This window comes from Melanostigma gelatinosum, assembly GCF_949748355.1.
Source record: "Melanostigma gelatinosum genome assembly, chromosome: 7".
In the NCBI taxonomy this organism is placed as follows: Eukaryota; Metazoa; Chordata; class Actinopteri; order Perciformes; family Zoarcidae; genus Melanostigma; species Melanostigma gelatinosum.
The window spans coordinates 20,751,314-20,769,818 of NC_136640.1; the positions used below are offsets into that span (position 1 = coordinate 20,751,314).

The window sequence follows — 18,505 nt, forward strand, 5'->3', positions numbered from 1 at the left end:
AAGCTCCCGTGATCTGACATCAAAGGCGGCGAAGCTCCCGTGATCCGAGATCAAAGGCGGAGAAGCTCCCGTGATCTGACATCAAAGGCGGCGAAGCTCCCGTGATCCGAGATCAAAGGCGGAGAAGGTCCCGTGATCCGACATCAAAGGCGGCGAAGGTCCCGTGATCCGAGATCAAAGGCGGATAATGAAGGGGCAAAACCCATCCAGATCAGCATCATGGTCCTTGGAGAGAATTGTACTTTTTTCTAATACTGGTGCAGGATGTTCAACTGCTTTGAACAGAGCAACAGGCTTAACATGGTTTTGTTTCTTACTAAGAACTGGACATCGAGCAACAACATGACCAAGCTTCCTTCAATAGAAAAAAAACCCTTCTTACTAGACCTAGACGGCAATATACCAGAGTTTACAGACGGGGTAAATGGGATGGATGGAGACAACTCTGGGTAATAAGCCGTTTGGGAGTGCAACAACTGTGAAAGCACCTTACCCTTGAACTCCACATGAGGCTTGTCACCAAAGACAGCTTTATGCATGAGTACAATTTCATCAGCCAGGACAGCAGCCTCTTCTATGTTTACAACCTTCTGCTTATTTAGATAGGTGGCAAAAACCTCAGGTGCACAGCACTTGCATTTCTCAAGGATAATTAGCTGTCTCAGTTGTTCCTTGGATTCTGCCTTCTGAGATGAGCACCACTTATCAAATAGCGTCTCTCGGCCATCCTCAAAACGCAGTACGCCTCTGGAACTAGCTCACACAACTGCAAGATGGTGCTCTTAACCGTGTCTGGTAGTCCGCGCTCTGCTGTAAAGTCAAGGAGGAATAGGCTTCCTGGGGCTTTCCAACCAACACGCACTGCAACATCAGGGTCCACACAGCTGGAGGCCAGCCCAATATGGCAGCTACACGCTCAAAGTGAGGGAAATATTTCTTATGATCTTCCTTAACAAAAGGGAGAAGCATTTTAATTAGCCTGCCCACATCAAAATTGTTTTTCTTTCAATTCGAACTCCCCAAACTTTAGTTCCACTGCAGCATCCGGGAGTAGTGAGGGTGGAGGAATGTGAGATTTTTCAGTTTCTGCCTGAAGAACTCCACTCTCAATGAGGACAGATTTAGGGGACGCTTTGACTTCCTCTTCCACTCCGTTTTCACATCCCTCCCACCCCAACCCCGTTTTCGTCGTTCTATTTTCTCTCTCTCTCTTGCAGGATTACAGGAACAACAGGGGACTCTGCACCACCAGAGCTTCCGAAGAGACGGTCCCCAGCCTACAGTCTCCATTCCCCCCGTTCCCGCCAGCCGCCGGACATCAACAGTCCCCCATCGATCGCCTAACCTCCTTTCTACAAACCCTCCTCGTTTCTTCTTCCCTACATCCCTCTACCTCGACCCCTTCATCCCTACCCTACCTCGACCCCTACCGCTTCTTAAATCTAACCACCATTCCATTTTGCAATAAACCTCTCGAAACTCATACTGTTATTGGCATGGTCCTTGTTAGTGAACACATAATCCTCAGTAAAACGCTCACCAAACACCAAATGACACCAAAATGGTACTTGCAAACAACGCTTACCACTTCCCCAACACAGAGAAGATAAACTACCAATTACGCTCAAGGCCAATGGACAAAAAACACCAACACAACAATGCTGAGCAGTTAGGCATACTGACCTATTACAAGTGTACCATCCAACAATTAAAGCTTACTGCCACTAAAAATAACACCCAACTACAAAATCCCCTCTCCTTCCACCACCAAGCATGGTGAAGGCCACTCAGTGCCACACTAAACGAATGCCTTGTATCGTGAGTAACCCTTGTACCTACCACAGAAATGTACTAAGCCAAACAGTATTCTGTAAACTCCATGAACCATTAGCATTGAACAAAGACCAAAGGTCCTGAAAAGCTTACCCCCACCAGAGACCTTAGTCTCCACCCAGGATTGCCTCAAAACAAGAAAGGCAAAATAATCAAGGAGTGGGCTGATGGAAAACCTGAGTAGATGTAGCTGGCCCACTCGTCAACTATACAGACTTAACTACTAGCCACTCAAAAACGACAGCTTGCACTAAAAGGGCTTGTACTTACCATGCCATGTCCATAGCATTTGAGGAAATTACCAAAAGCGGCACACCAAACACCTCTCTAGCGGGAATAATCAAATCAAACATTCGGGAACATCATGGATGCAAAGTTGAATTCACCAAACTTTTCATTTATTACATAAACAAAACAAGAAAACAAGGTGATTGGGAGAGCCTGTTCTTGCAGGGCCAGCTGGAAGGAGTGGCTGAGAGACTGCTGCTGTGGAGGGGCTTTTGAAATCAGGTGCCACACATCAACACATAGGGCTGGTAGACAGGACTCCACAGGACTCCACAGGACTCACTTGTTAATTCAACTGAACAGACACACATAGAAAGCAATGTCCTGTGACATAATGCAGGATTGCCACCAAATGTCCAATAGTGGTAGGCTACAGATTACGCTTAAAGACATTCTATAATTGTAGTCAATGTTAAATCGGATCTACATTAAAATCTATTTTTTTAACCCAATCTTAAACTTAGGAAATAAGTGCAAATTTTGTTTTGCTTGTTTCGCATTTTCATTTGTTCCAATTGATCGGTCTGGCCGATACCAATTGGTGAAACCCAAATCACCCGTGTAAACCTACTGCACCAGAGCAAGACTTGCAGCTTTCATAGCACTGAGAGAGACAGAGAACAGACTATTCTCATAAACGATAAGAGACATTCAAAAGATTTTATGTTAACGACTTGCATTTTGTAAATTTCTCAGTTTATTTGAAAGATAGCTTAAAAAAACCCTCAAACACTCATTCTGAATGGTTTATTGCAGACAAAGATTTGCATTGCAATATCAACTGGATTACAAAGCATCTCGGGTGGAAGAGGCATTACCACTTAGAAAACACACAAACTTCAAAGGAAATTCTGTCAGTTGCTAGGATACAAGGCAAGGGCGATACATTTCTGTGGGATATACTGAAGAGTAAATTAACTTTGTATAGAAAAAGAGTCTGCTTGAATTTGGAGGAAAAATGTTCAGTTTTGTGTCACACTGACCGGCTAAGTGATTGTAATGAACTTACTAGAAGCTGTTACAGAGCTGAGGCTCAGGGGCACTGACTTGGTTTTGGCCTTAACTCATAAAAAGCTCAGTTTTAATGTTGTCTTGGATAAAATAACTAACTGGAATATTGAAACCCATGAATTTCTTCAATAAAAGGTACATATGTAGCAATTGCTGACTACAGACAGGTCACCTGTGATAGTTTTGTTCCCCATCTCTTAAAATGAAAAAACTTCCAGACAGAAAGACCTGCAGATAACTGGAATACATGAAAAATAAATGTTGATTGATTTTTTTTTAAATATAGGCAACAAACCAACCACTCTGCTTTCATTTAAGTCATGTTCCTTAAGGAAACTGCATTTGCGCTGACTGGATGTACACTGGATCAGCGGACCGTGTGTCGGAGTGTGTTCCTGGGGGCGGATTACACGATCATCTCCAGCTGTCGTGCATATTCGATGACCTGCTGTGCCAGCTCCGTAGAGGGGATGGTCACCTCTTCTGTCCGCTGCTGCTGAGTGGTGAAAGAGTAATAGCCATCTGGGCTCAAACTCCATCCTCTCTGAAATGAAATCAGCAATAAGCTTTGGTTGTTCGGCAATTTAATTCTTCGTCTGCAAGAATCTAGGATGGAAATTTGTTTCAGTTTCGGAACTGAAATGATCAGAAAACTTTAAGAAAATCAGAAAGTTCAACAATCAGCTGTCTGCAGTTCCACTCAATGCCTGGCTGCTTTTTCCACCGCACCTCATTTTTTTGATGTATTATTTAAATAAAGTACTACGTGTTGGAATAAATTATAGATGTTGCTCTGAGTTGGGTTTGGACTTGTTTTAGAAACCCAACAGGCTGTTACAACTATTGTCCCATTTGTAAAATGATGCATTTCCAGCTCTGATAATAATGACACCTACAAGGTGGAATGTTCTAACATGTTAGGATCAGTTTGCTGAATTTGTCTTGTGTTAGCATGATAACCTCTGTTCTTCAGATAAATATAAACTCAGTAAGACAGTTGCCTACAAGCCTGTACCTGAGACACCTAATGTACCCTTCTATTATGTTCTACTATTACATTCAAATGCAACTTCAACATACCAACAGAAATCTGTTGTTTTTCTTGTAATCTCTGCATATTACTGACATTTGGCATTACATTTCAGACTATTTCCCAAACATAAATATACATACCTTCTTGGCATAATCGGTCATCATTTTGGAGGAACTGAAGAAAAGCACCCGGGTGGCCTCACTGAACTGGATCTGCTCGTATGCTTTTTCTATGCAACCTGCGATCTCATCACTGCAATTAAAAAGGTCACAGATTTAGTTGAAGTGTTCTTTAAAGACGATGGAATTTTATCACCATGGCCAATCGACCGGAGCACAGGGGACGTGATCCAAATGGTCAATAAGCTTCAGCACAGAACATATACAAAAACATATAAAAGGCAAGGCATTTACAATGTGGTTATAAAGCACACATGGAGGATTGTATCAATGAAACAAACATGGAAATGAAAGCAGGTACGGTGACCATATTATTTCTTACCGAATTGTGTCGAGCAGAATATCTATAAAAAAGGTGTAGCTCTCAGCAGGGATGTTGCCTTTAGCAAGAAAGACCTTGTTGTAACTTCCTTCCATCAAGTACTGAAAAGGCCAAGAGAGGAAATAAAACATCACATATCTACATATTATCATCCAATGTTCACATTTGTGTGTGAATAGACTATTATAAAGAGTCCTGCATTTATCTGGGGGATAAATATATAATTTAATTGCTGCAATTAATTCGTAATTCGTACCTTTGAATTTACAATGTGAGAGTAAAACCTATAGATAGCACATTCATGTATATCAGGCCAAAATCAAACCGTTTTAAATCTCGGTGACTCAGGTAGATTCTCTATGACCCAATGTTCGCCGTGTGTTTTGAAATGCATTATGTAGGCATGTCTGCCAATAGCAGTCACACCTGGCGAGCTAAAAGTAAACATGGAATACTGAAACGTCTAGCAAACTGTATAAAGAAGTAGAGTGTCGAGGAGACAGGGACAAAGAAGGTGAATATGATAATTTGAAGGAATGAATTCAGTAACTTGAGGGCACCAAAACACAGCTGGTAGCCTGCTAATAGACCTCTGGGTGTTCCTCCACAATTTACTGGACAACCCACAGCCTATTCCTACTGCAGTAGCAATGTGAAAATATTGGTTTGAGGGTACAAATGAATAATTGGACAGAAAAATACCATGAACAGTACAATATGAAAGCCGAAATGTGCTTTGTCAGTGGGGAAATTGCAGCACCTGCTCTAGGGACACTGGGTGTCTGATGTATACGTTGGCCTGAATATCTCGTGCACTCAGTCTCTCCAGTTCTGTGTGAAACTCAGACACACGGTTCTGTGAGAGCAGGAAGAGCAGGTTCAGTCCAAGTAACTGATGCATGTAGGCAGCTTCAGGCAGTTCATCCCTTAAGGACAAAGGTAAGGAGAGAGTAATGTTAGAATAATCCAGTAGGTACTATGTAGCAAAATCACACTACACGTTAAAAAACTAAAAGGTGACATTACTTGTAATCAAAGTAGTAACATTTTAGCTGGGCCATGTATCTCTCAAAGGATGGGATGTCCTTCTTGAGGATACTCCACAAAGCTCCAATTTCAAGGACATCACCTGAAACACAGACACACATTGTTTAACTTAATTAGGGATATCTTCTTGATAACTGGAATACTAGTTGGCAAAACGCTAATCCATGATTAATATGAATGTTGTCTGCCCTGCTCGACAGGCCGCCATTACTCACGGGCTAAAATGAGCTGCTGCTTCGTGAGCGCAGACCCACTGGTAGGTAAGAAGTTCAGCTCCAGTAATGAAACCTGCAAAAGAAAGTTTGTATCATTTTCTACTAAATTTCAATGAGTATTTCCATTTAATGCTACTTACTACCTCTACTCCACTACATTTTGGAACAAATATTGTACGTATACTTCATTACATTTATTTGAAATTACTAGTTGGGACTAGATTCAGATTATTACAAAATAGAAATTGACTAATGATATGTCATAATAAATGAAGTTACCCAGCAGTAAAGTAATTACAACCAGCCCCACCAATTCCAGCTGCAACATTTAACTTAGGTGATGTAAGCATTAACACATCAATCATCATAATCCAGGAATAGTCTATATTGTGAATGCAGGACTTTTACTTGTAAAAGGGTAAGTTGTACTTAAAAGATCTGAATATTTGTTCCACATCTGCCCTTTATAACTGCATTACATGTGCTGTCAGATCTTACTGCAACGGCACTGTGAGTTGTAAATGAATAATCGAGAATTAAAAGCTAACGTTAGAGAAACAGAGACGCTGATTGTCGTCTCTATTATCTTTCGTTCAAATGTGTATGTTGGTTGTTCCAGATTGAAACGAATTGGACAATGACTTAGCCGACAGTACGTTAACAACACTGACTGTTTCCTGTCATAACAGAAATGTTATTACATCGTCTCATCAGCTAACGTTACACACCAACATATAGTTATCACATTGAATTCAATGTTAGCATCCCAAAGAGTATATTGCACAACGCTAGGTGTCTAAAGTGTAACGTTACTTAATAGAAAACTATAGCTACACAACGTTAGCATGGCTAGCCTAAGTTAGCACGCAAAGCTACATTTGCTAACGGCGCCGAGGCTTCTAAATAGGCAGTGGTTCTGATTCGACTCATACAAATAAAGACGGACACGTCCATGTGTGAATCTACCTTAAGTTTGCTCAGAAGTTCTCCACATTTACTCAGGTCTGGGTTTTTCTTGTTCCACTCCGTTTTCAGTGTCTCATACAGCCCTGCAGTCTCTTTCAACGCCATGGTGATTCTGCAAAATATACGACACCGGCCACCGTAATACGTTAAATAACTGTCGTAAAGCACTCTCGTTGCCATGGACTGTATTTTCCTGGGCGACATACGGCGGATCAAGATGGCGGCATTCGGCACAGAGCGGTGGTTGAGTGACCTACCAAACCATGCTATTTTCCAAAAAATACGACAGAAGTTGGATTTACAACCCAACCCAAATGAAAGAGGGGTCGCTAAAAACCTCACTTTTTGTTTGGGTGGGGACTTGTTCGTGTGGGACGATTCAGACCGCGTGTTTTACACGACCAACCTGCGACATCTAAACACGGATGAGAGTCTCAGTAACGTAAGCGGGAACCATCAGACCTTGCTGTGCATCAACCCTCCTCTCTTCGAGCTGTGCCAGGTGTTGCTCAGTCCCACTCAGCACCACGTCGCGCTTGTCGGGCTGCGGGGCGTCTCTGTGCTGGAGCTTCCTCAGCGGTGGGGAAAGGGGTCCGAGTTCGAGGGCGGACGGAGCGAAATCAACTGCAAGACCATCCCGGTGGCGGAGCGCTTCTTCACCAGCTCCCCGTCTGTAAGTCTGCGGCAGGCGGCTTGGTACCCCAGCGAGACCGACGAGCCCCACCTGGTGCTGCTCACATCCGACAACACCATCCGGTTCTACGGCTTGAAGTCGCCCCAGACGCCGGCCAAAGTCCTGTCGGTGTCACAGTCGGAAGATGACGTCAGCGGCCATCCTCCGGTCCGCTCCTATGCAGCGTCTCTAGGCGAGATAGCTGTGGCGTTCGACTTCGGGCCGATTTCGTCCCCGCTTCGGGAGCCGACAGCACAGTGCTCTAAAGAACGGCTGGTCTACCCTCTGTACATCCTCTACGAAAATGGGGAGACCTATGTGAGCTACACGAGCCAGGCGAAGGGTGTGAGTCTCACTAAACCTATTGGACCCCTCCCGATGTATCCTGCAGCAGAGGATAACTACGGCTACGATGCTTGTGCCATTCTCTGCCTGCCATGTGTGCCCAGTATCCTGGTAATTGCCACAGAAACGGGCACGCTGTATCACTGCGTGGTGCTGGAGTCTGAAGAAGAGGAAGAGACCGGGGCAGTGGAGAAGTGGATCCGAGGCACGGAGGCCGCGCCGGCTCTCTACGTGTTTGAGTGTGTTGAGCTGGAGCTCACCCTCAAAGTAGCCACAGGAGAGGACGAGGAGCCACAGGAGTTTGATTTCACCTGCCCAATCAGACTGCACAGAGACCCCCTTTGCCAGCAGAGGTATCACTGCACCCACGAAGCAGGCGTGCACAGTGTGGGGCTAATCTGGGTCAACAAGCTGCAGAAGTTCCTCCAGTCTGGTGAGGAGGACAAGGACAATCTCCAGGAGCTGGCTGCTGAGAAGCGCTGTATTGTAGAGCACATTCTTTGCACCAGACCACTCCTGTCTAGTCAGTCGGCTCCGGTTCTTGGCTTTGTGATTGTGTCTGACCTCTCCTTGGGCGCCACCATGGTCTGCATCACCAGCGCCTACGAGTGCATCCTGTTGCCCCTGCTGAGCTCCATTCGCCCTCCCTCCCCTCCCCTGCTCTGTACGCATCCAGGTCCAGGCTCCGGGAGCTCCCCTCTGCGCGGACTGGCCGACGACTCTTTTGAGCAGCACATCCGCAACATCCTGGCACGTAGCTCCACCAATCCTCTCGTACTCAAGGCCGGGGACAAGGACGCGTCACCGCCACCTCCGGAGTGTCTGCAGCTCCTCAGCAGAGCCACACAGGTCTTCCGTGAGGAGTACATTCTCAAGCAGGACATGGCCCGCGAAGAGATGCAGAGAAGGGTGAAACTCCTGACCAGCCAGAAGAACAAGCAGCTGGAAGAGTTGACTCTGTGCAGGGAGGAGAGGAAGAGTCTGAGAGAAGCAGCAGAGAGGCTGGCTGAGAAGTACGAAGATGCAAAGTATCGCCAGGATACCATCATGAACGGGGTTAAAAGAGTGCTGGGCAGCCTGCAAAGCCGACTACCCATACTGTCAAACAGTGAAAAGGATATGAAGAAGGAGCTGCAGACCATCAGCGATCAACTGAAACACCTGGACAACTGCATCAAACAGGTGAACATGAAGATGGACTACCAGAAGACACAGGTGGACAAGGATGTGCCTGCAGCCAGGACGACGGTGTCACTCAATGCCCAACAGAAGAAGGTTGTTCAGGATGTCCTCAGAGAACAGGGACAGCAAATTGGTGACATGATGAAACAGATCAAAGACATCAAAAACCACTTCAGTTTCTAAGCGCTTCAGAAAGCAGTAAAAGATGTATCGCAAACAATTGGGGAAAATAATTGAAATGCTCGTTTGACGACTGTGATTAAATCTTCCTTTTTGTGACATTTGATGAGAAACTGGGTTGAATGCTTTAGTTATGACTTCATGTGCCATGAGTGGAATGGATATTTGAATTGAAAGATATTTTATATACACTTAACTTTAACTTTACCTTTGATACTACTTGTTTGTTTCTTAATAGAGATGATAGGTTTTCCTTCATGTCTTGCATAACATTTTGCATATTTCATACATGTTTCTAAATGTTACGGTTTAAGTCGGGTATAGAGTCGGAGCAGAATATGCCATGTGTAGGCAGGACACATGGGAAATATCTGAGCTTTTCAACATTGTTTGCTCACTTTTTTGGATTGATAATAAAATTTAAATTTCTCTGTAACAGTCTTTACTCATTTGTGACACATTATTTCAGCCGATACCTGATGTACAACTGAATAGAAAACAGATTGACTTTAAAAAAGTACAGACCAAAAGAGAAGGGGAGGTTAAAGGAGAGGTTTAATTGTCTTTAGTCTATCTTAACACAATATTCACATGTCCACATGTAAATTGAAAGTTATTTCCTGTAATTATCACCTCAGTCCATGCTGGCCATGAAGAGATCCCTTCCTAATGAAACCCCGAAATTGAAAGGAAATTTGTTAAAGTCCTTGTTGCGTCCAGGTGTGTGGATTATAATGCAATCTTAAATTCAGCTGAAGCTCTAGCTGCTGAATACTCTTATTAGTTTCGGCTGAACAATAAAATGTTTTACACAAAAGGGGACAGTGGATTTTCACCCACATCATGGATCACCAGTACTGACAGGAGGGCCCATTACAGCGGCCCTTACTGCATATGTGCAGACTTGTGAAGCAGCCTTGTAATACATGCATCTGCATGCCTCTAGTCTGCCATCTACAGTCGGACACTGTACAGTTTCGGTGTACGGTTGCCAGGAATCCTGTATCCACCAGATGTCACCCCTCTCCAGATATTTGTTGACCTCAGTTTTTCCCTCCACGGCAGGTTTGCGAGTGAGGAATTCCCCCACGTAAACACTCAGTGACGTATACGGAGACCCCGGTTTCCTTGATTAAGCTTCATTGTTGGGGATGTCTGATGCTGGTGTGGGGGCGGTGGGGCGGGGATCCTCTGTGGTAACCTGCCTGCAACTTTCCCCCCATGGCTGTAGCTTGATTTGAGCTCACAAACATTTGAGAAGGTTCAGGGCTCAGCACAGCCTAACTGTGTAACAGGCGGGCATTGTCCAAACTGCTATGGGGATATTTTAATCTGCTCTTTAAAATGCCATTGGCAGCAATGAGTTAAAAATACGCAAGAAACCCAACATAAGATCATTTCTAGTCAAGACACTTTGTTCATCTCGGTTGAATTTTGTCACCTCACTTGACTTTTTCCACATATTACCTCCCGTTTTCTCCAACACACATACACGGGAGAGGGTGTGGTGTGCTGCAGGTCTAGCTCAGGAATTCTCCTAATAGGGGGATGTTGTTTAAGTCTTTCATAAAGGTACAGTGTCTAGATCCTGTGTATGAGCCTAAGGAAACTTAGCAGACCCTAGGAAAGGAGATATTAATAACTCTTGGGCCAACCCACCACATTCTTCACATGTGAGTCACTGTAAGCCAGAGAGCAGAGAGGAAAGGGCTGCCTTGCCTGTTTCTCACTTGTGTATCTATCCATGGAGGAGTGGAACAGGGAGGCGGGGAGGCCACCCCTTATTCTGCAAACCTTGAATGCTTTATGTGAAACACACGGCTCTACGCGGGGCACATATTTTTGTGCTTATGCCGCATAGTGGACGCAGGATGGAAAAACATACACTGGCGTGTTACTGAGGGAGTGAATGTAACGAGTATGTGTATGTGTGTGTGTGTGTGTGAGAGAGGCACAGAAAAGGCCTCAGATGGTTGAATGAGAGGGCAGAGAGCCTCGGAAAATGGTGGTATGGGGACTTGGCAGGGGAGAGTGTGACTCACTGTTTATCTGGTCCGTCGCTGAGAGACCAAAGTGAGCTCGATAGAAAAGCAAATCTTGTAAAAACAGAGCCAAATTATATGCACTCAACTATCAGTTCTGTACCAAACCTGTCTCATTGTAGCCATTTTAAAAACTCAAGTTGTACTACCTTTATCAAGCTTTGTCCAGTATTTATGGTATGCATAAAATGGTCACGAACGACACAAACCACAGTCAGGGAATTTTATTTGGTTACAATAATAGTTATAAGAACATTTGGTGGAGCGGTGTACAGTAGTCAGTAATAGATCAATCAAAAGTCAGTCAAAAGTTAATCTCAGCATGTCATGTTCTTTTATGCAACTGATGTCTAGCTCCGGCACATACACAACAACAGCAACCATTACAAAAAGAATGTAGAAAGTTTAGGCACAAAAATTGTGGCATATAAAGCATCAAGAGCGAAATGCATTCAGTTTAGTCGATTGTTGTTGCTGCCAGTTTGAGTTGAAAATAATATAAGCAAATCATTTTCATGTCTGGTGATTCTCTTTGGAATGAACAGACCTGAAAATGGTATCATCCTAGAAATGATCAATACTTTTAATACTGTGCCGCTCTAATCTAGTCACTGAAGGAATGTTTTATTTTAAGGATTTAATACAGACAAGTTCAGCTCTGTATTCTTTCAAACATATGCTGAATACTGCTCACTTAGAGGGTGCCAGCCTTTAATTACTTCTGCTATGCAAACACAAGTAGATATATTTTGAAACTCATCATAAAAAGCTAACTTTGAGGAGCCAAAGGGACAAAGCGACCAGACCCGTGACTTCTTAATACGCAATCTGTTGCAGTCAGTCTCAAAGGATTGACTTGAGCTCCAATACAGTATGTTCCATTGTGCGAGATCAAAATCGGTCTCAGAGGAGAAGTTGAACGCATTACAAACAGTTGGACTTGGGTCTGGGGGGAGGGGGGGGTAAGCAAATACCAACAGTAGCACAGCCAATAGAGAAGAGTCTCTCTCAGCTCCAGGGACTGTGTGACGTGTCTATGCATCAGAGCCCTTCTGCCTGCGTTTGGAGGGCGGGATCAGATGCGTGGGAAGCTCAGGGGGCAGACCATGGCCCTCCAGCTTGACCTCAATCAGGTGGCTGGCCAGGGCAAATTCTTCATCATCCAGCATGCCGTCGTGGTCCACATCCGACAGCTTCCAGATGCGACCCAGCACCGAGTTGGGCAGGCGGGAGCTCACCATCCAGTCCTTAGCCTTGTTGCCGCTCAGCTTGCCCTCATTGGGAGCGAGGTTGTAGAAGATTTCATCGTATTTGGGCTTGTCTTTGGTCACCACCCAGTCCTCCTCCTCGCATCCCTCTCCGTTCTCCTGCAAAAAGGGGTCGCCCTCTCCGAACGGTCCGGCACGGTTCCCAATGAAGGCTCCACCCTGCACACCTAGTTGCTCGCCCGCCTCCAGCTCCTCCTGCCGCAGGAGGGGCATCAGTTTGGCGATGTCAGCGGCGAGCAACTCATCCAAGGCCGCCATCAGGTTAGGCTTCAAGCTTTTGAACTTGGTGAAATCATGAACCATCAGTTGCTCCTTCAAAAAGGGAGAGATTCAAATGTGTTAGCTGGTACATGTCTAGTTTCATTTAAATATAACGAAACTGTTAGAAGTCAAAGAGAAGTCTTTGCATAATTGCAAAAAAACAGACTCACCTGCATTTTAGCACAATCTGGGAAGTCGCCAGCCGAAATGTTGTGCTGCAGCTGGATCTTAGAGAAAATCACTGGCAGCTGGTAGATCAGATTCTTCTTTTTATTGTCCTTCCGGAAGACAGAAGGCATCTCCTGCTTCAGGTAGCTGATGATGTGGGCATGGACCTGGGATCAAGAAAAGCACAGCACACATAACACAACTAACCTTTCAATAAGCATTTAGTGAGCACATGTTGACATGCCAATAATGACCCACCCTAACAAGACGTGCCCTCTTGACCAGGTCATTGAGCTTGCGCAGAGCTGCATTGCGAGGGAGGTTTTGGATGTCAGTGAACAGATCTTCCTCCTCCAGCTCAAACAGCTTCCGGTTGTCTGTAACCATCAGTGGCTCGGACCAGAAGGAGCCAATGTAGACGCGCAGAACCTCCGGAGTGCCAAACACCTTCCCCAGGGACCACATGAGTGCACCGTACACTCTCATCAGCTGCTGGGTGCTCACCATGTCCGCCTTGTTGAGCACCACGCGCAGCTTGTCCTCGTTGCCTTTCAGGGCACCGATAGCCTCGGCGAACTCGTCCGATATCTCCAGTTTATGGGCATCGAAGAGCAGGATGATGCGGTCCACGCGCTCCGCAAACCAGCGCAGCACAGCTGGGAAGTCATAGCCTGTTTTGGATAGAACAGGGTTGAATAACGAAGACATTCAGAAACCTAAGCAGGATGCACTTCACAGAGAGAAGAGGGGAGCGGGTCGACACAGAGCCTTCACACCTCTTATCTGCAGCTGTACGTTCAGGCACCACATTGCCATCTCGATTCTTTGACTTTTAACATGGAAGATGTCCAGTGATGGGACATAACTAACATAACTAAGCACTTTACTCCAATGCAATTTTAGGTACTTGTACTTTACTTTTTCTATTTTATGTTACACTACATACAATTCTGAGGGAAATGGTGTATAAATAAATAAATAAATAAATAAATAAATAAATAAATAAATAAATAAATAAATAAATAAATAAATAAATAAATTTGCTAGTTACTTTGAAGATTCAGACTATTAACACAAAATAGTATGAACAAATAAATATGGTATATTGTTAAAGATTAGGCTACACAGCAGTATATAAAGACGATTAGCCCCTCATTTATCAGCTGCAATATTGTATATAACGCGATATGTACATTAATCTACCAATGATTAAGAAGTATATTATTCTGAAATGGGCCATTCCGCAGAGTTACTACTTTTATTTGTTGTACTTTAAGTACATTTTGATGCTTGTGTACATTTGCTTCAGTGACATTTTGAATGCAAACATTTGACTTGTAACAGAGTATTTCTACACTGTGGAACATCAAAAACAATGTCCCAGGTACTCTGGATAACCCGTAAACTTCCCTGTGAGCAGTTTGCACTGGAACTACGTCTTACTAAATAAATAGTTTGGATTATCTGGAGAAACTGGGATTTCTTTTTTCTTTTTCTTTGGTTTTGAACCACAAACAACATTCGAATCACCTCCGTTGTATTTTGGTTGGAGGCAGAAATCTCTGAGATATTTCAAAACCTCACCAGATAAAAAACAAAACCATCCGCAAGATGCCACCAGGGGTGAGTGAGGAGATATGGTTTTCACAATTTGGATACACTGACCCTTTAAAAGTATGAGTTGCTCATGCAGATTGACTTGAGTGATAATGGGTTACTTAAAGCGTGGATGAACAGTAGTAAAAAAAACTACTGTGAGATGATGATGATAGTTATTTCTCAACAGTACATTCCTCCAGCTGTGCTGACAGAATCTTTGTCTGTACCATCTCTGTTCCTGATTAGGGTTCCGTGGCTGCTCGGTGTACTGCTGAGATGTTTTCTTGCCCCGCTGCCAAGTGTTATGGTGACAGAGGGAACTGGTCCCATGGGTTAGCCAGGCGTGCCGAGGTCATGAGTTTGTGAGCCGATGGTCACGGATGTGCCTCTCTGCAGGGCCCCCCCCATTCCCTCTCCTCACCTTTGTTCTTTCTCTCACCTCGGCACACTCTCTGCTTAGCACCGGACAGGATCCCCGGGGTGTCAATAAGGGTGATGCTCTCCAGGACCTGGTTGGGCATCTGGGCGCACTGGAACCTGGTATTTTCATCAGACAGGAGCCAAGTCACATAAACAGCGATAAGACCAAGTTCAGAGGGGTCAGTGTTGTTTGAAATCAGAGCAGGAGGAAGGAATCTAAATCATGTGGAAAATGGTTAACGCTTATCAACGAAGCCGATGTGATCTGAGGAGCAGATTGGAAGCTGCCCCCTCCCCACACCCCCACCCCTCCCACCGCAGGCCATTGTGTTCAAGCAGGCCTCTCATTGCTGTGGGCTTCCTGAAGGAAAATGACCACTTCTGCCAGAATCAAACAATAAGGCCCGCTAACGATGTGTGGCTTAGAACAACAACTCCATTTCCTGCGGCTCATGAGCTTAACGATCCCCACCGGTCCTCGAACAGGAAGTCAAAGCAAATGGAGGGACGCAAATACGTGCGCAAACACACCCTGTGCAGGGAGAGGGGGACTCCGGAAAAAAGCTGGCATCAGAAATTTCACGTTAGAGGCCCATCGATAGCGCGACTGTGTGTTCGCTTCCAGTATGCGTGTCCACATTTCTAACAGCTAACAGCACTTTATTGTGAAGCATGTGACCTCTTTCTTGGTTTGCATCGGTGGAAAAACATACACAGAAATCTGGCAGCACAGACAGCAAGCAGAGTAGAGGAAAGAACTTCAGTGTTGAGCTTTCTCTTCCAGGGTTCTCTGGGCCTCACGTAGTCTGTGACGTCATCGGTTTGTCTTTGTACCGAGGGGCCGTGGAGCCCTCTGACCTCATCTTTGAACTTGTGTACATTGCAGTTCCTGTCTGAGTACATTAGCTTTCATCACCCTCTCTGGTGATATCGCTCACTTTCTCCATTTTTCCACGAATAAGGCAAGTACCTCCCCGCTCTGAAATTTGGCACAAGGACTTGAAATTCCAAAGAGCTAAAAAACATTCCGTTATCTCTCCTTCCCCGTTTCTCCTTCTTGCGTTCTCTCACATAGTCTGTCCATTTTCATGCTGATATCTATCCGGGCTCCCTCAGTCAGGAATCATTACACAACACACTGAATAAAACCCCCGCTCTCACCTGTTGAGAAACGTGTTTCCAAAAGGGTTGAGTTTGCGGAAAGGCTTGTTGGGGTCTACGATGAGGGCGTTCCCGGGGATGACTCCCTCCACCTCCCCATGCATGATGGCCGTGAAGCAGTCAGTGGTGGGTTCAGGTCCCACCCTGCTCCCAGGAATATCCTGCTCCAGTAGATACCTGTCACACACACACATAAAGCTTGCGATTATTTCAGTACTGGTTCCTAAATAAACTTAGCAATCACAAAACATTTGACCAGTGAATACGTGTTTGATGCAGAGCTGTAATGTCTTACTTGATGAACGTTGTCTTTCCAGTAGAGTACTGTCCCACCACCAGCACCATAGGCTTATTATCAAAGTCTGCATCCTCCATACTGAGAGAGTGGAAGTCATGGAACCCATAGTACTCCTCCAGAGGCAGCAGCTTCTTACGATACAAGGACTTGAGCCCTTCTGTCACAGTGCGGATCACCTCTGGCGTCTTCTTCACATTCTTCCTCCCCCAGCGTGACATGTTGATTGACCAACGAGACGACAGGGAGCTTCTTACAAAGATCTATGTCAGAGTGCGTCTGTTTGGAGATGTATTTCCTTGGAAAACCGTCAGGTGTTTCCTGTATTTATGTGAACGCTGCTCACTTGCCCTAGATACCACCTCTGCGCACACCGAGAGGGACGACTGGGCTGACGTTTACGTTTGAAGTCTGGATCTCTGGAACAGTCGGTCACTGTTAGCCCCTGTAATGTGGACAGAATAGGAGACAAGTAGAGGTTAATCCAAAAAAGAGTAAGGAAGAGATGATCCAGATGGCAAAAAACAAAAGTGTCTTTGTCTTCTTGCACCTGGTGATCAAAGTCTGCCACATCCTAGAGTAAGGATGTGGAATCTGGAGTCAGCCACAGCCCACCAGGAGTCTGTCCAAGCATCGTCAGTGCAGGACTGGAAAAAGTTGGTGTTCACGCTGGAAAACTTGCAAACCCAACCCTGCGTGAGGATTTGCACAGGCACCGCTCATTTTGATACAGTGAAATGAGTAAGACATTCCTTTTATCTCGGGCAGTTCCTCTTGCTGGAACATGAAATACGTGCCAGACTTAATTGTCCGTTTATGGACAAAAACTCAGTGAGTAGTCTGTACATGCAAACCAAATTAAACCGTAGTCTACATAATACACAAACACTGGATTAGGAATTGAAGGCACAACTCATGATTAGAAGCAGACTGACACAAAGACACGCAGTCAGCAGATGTTAACTCATCTGTGGAGAGATTCTCTCTTGCAAATCCCATTTCAACGGGAATTTAGAAGAATAGAATGCCCGGAGGAGAATAGGCAACACAGTCCTGACATGTCACAAGACCAGTGTGGAAAGACTTTTAGTTAAAATGGCGAAGCCTGGAGATCTACAGGAGAGACATGAAATGGGATTTGCCTGCCATTACACATATAAGTACTGTGCCCGCCGAGCCGGACGAGTAAAAGTTGCATTACAGGGTTTCCATGAGAATCAAAGGTTTGGTTCAGGCTCTGGGATCAATTTCGAAAGTTTAAGGATGATGGAAAATGCCTTGTGGGTTTGCACACAATTGCAACAGTCATGGACATAAAACAAGAATTGTGACATGCAGGAGCAGCCGGTATCAGGGGAGTCGTACTTCAACATCCAAATGAAGCAAAGGAAAAAGCTGTTAAAACGTTTGCGATTTCATGAATTCTACAGCTTAGTTGTGATATTCACACTCAAAAACCAGCAAGTCGCAGTTTCCACTACCGTTTCACAATCTGGATATATTTGAATAAAAGTTTAAATACATGCTGATCACTATAAGCCATGTTTAAAGTGTGAAAAGGAGTATTTACCAAGTTTTTATGGAGAAAGCACGGATTTCTTCAAGCGCCTTGATTGCTCCCCCTCTCTCTGCAGTCTTGCCCTCTGGAAAATATTTTGACTGGAGACACAAACAGACTCTTGGAGGAGCTGCTGCTACATGTATGGGTGTACGTCGGACAGCGAATAGGAACCCTCCGTGGAGCGTCAACGCAGCCAGATTACAGAGGATCGTTCTTCTCCGGGGTTTAACGCATTTCAGATGAGCTCCGGATCTGGCGGGGTTCCTTACTCGGCTTGCTGAAAGAGCACAAGGCAAACAGTAAGACACAAAGGCACACCACACGCAGGAGAGTTTTTCTCCCCCCTTGCTTGCCTCTCCAAGTTTGAATACACCTCCTCTTCCAGGGATGCCTGGCAACACTATGGGCAGCACTAACACTCTGCTCAGGGCAGGGATGAGCAGAGCTGTGGTCAGA

The 18,505-nt window shown here is 44.9% G+C and overlaps 3 protein-coding genes across 5 annotated transcripts; 1 reads left to right on the forward strand and 2 right to left on the reverse strand.

Moving 5' to 3' along the window:
- Positions 1–2,209: 2,209 nt before the first annotated feature.
- psmd8 (proteasome 26S subunit, non-ATPase 8) lies at positions 2,210–7,038 on the reverse strand. Its single transcript, XM_079271964.1, has 7 exons — positions 6,895–7,038; positions 5,929–6,001; positions 5,693–5,795; positions 5,427–5,592; positions 4,667–4,767; positions 4,306–4,417; positions 2,210–3,676 (listed from the first exon to the last, which is right to left on the reverse strand). The coding sequence occupies exons 1-7, from the start codon at positions 6,997–6,999 to the stop codon at positions 3,539–3,541; spliced, it is 798 nt and encodes a 265-aa protein (XP_079128090.1). The 5' UTR covers positions 7,000–7,038; the 3' UTR covers positions 2,210–3,538.
- A 64-nt stretch (positions 7,039–7,102) lies between these two features.
- On the forward strand, positions 7,103–9,705 carry nup88 (nucleoporin 88). The gene has a single exon (XM_079271963.1). It carries the CDS (start codon positions 7,112–7,114, stop codon positions 9,275–9,277), a length of 2,166 nt encoding a protein of 721 aa, XP_079128089.1. The 5' UTR covers positions 7,103–7,111; the 3' UTR covers positions 9,278–9,705.
- Positions 9,706–11,525: 1,820 nt separating this feature from the next.
- On the reverse strand, positions 11,526–18,445 carry ehd2b (EH-domain containing 2b). 3 transcript variants are annotated; one of them, XM_079272053.1, is made up of 8 exons: positions 18,403–18,445; positions 18,059–18,326; positions 16,489–16,933; positions 16,194–16,370; positions 15,034–15,149; positions 13,272–13,684; positions 13,016–13,180; positions 11,526–12,896 (listed from the first exon to the last, which is right to left on the reverse strand). In XM_079272053.1, exons 3-8 carry the CDS (start codon positions 16,707–16,709, stop codon positions 12,351–12,353), a joined length of 1,638 nt encoding a protein of 545 aa, XP_079128179.1. In that variant the 5' UTR covers positions 16,710–16,933; positions 18,059–18,326; positions 18,403–18,445; the 3' UTR covers positions 11,526–12,350. The 3 variants fall into 3 exon arrangements, with proteins under 3 accessions (XP_079128179.1, XP_079128180.1, XP_079128178.1); XM_079272054.1 differs by having other exon boundaries at positions 15,052–15,149; positions 18,059–18,444; XM_079272052.1 differs by having other exon boundaries at positions 18,059–18,444.
- Positions 18,446–18,505: the final 60 nt, after the last annotated feature.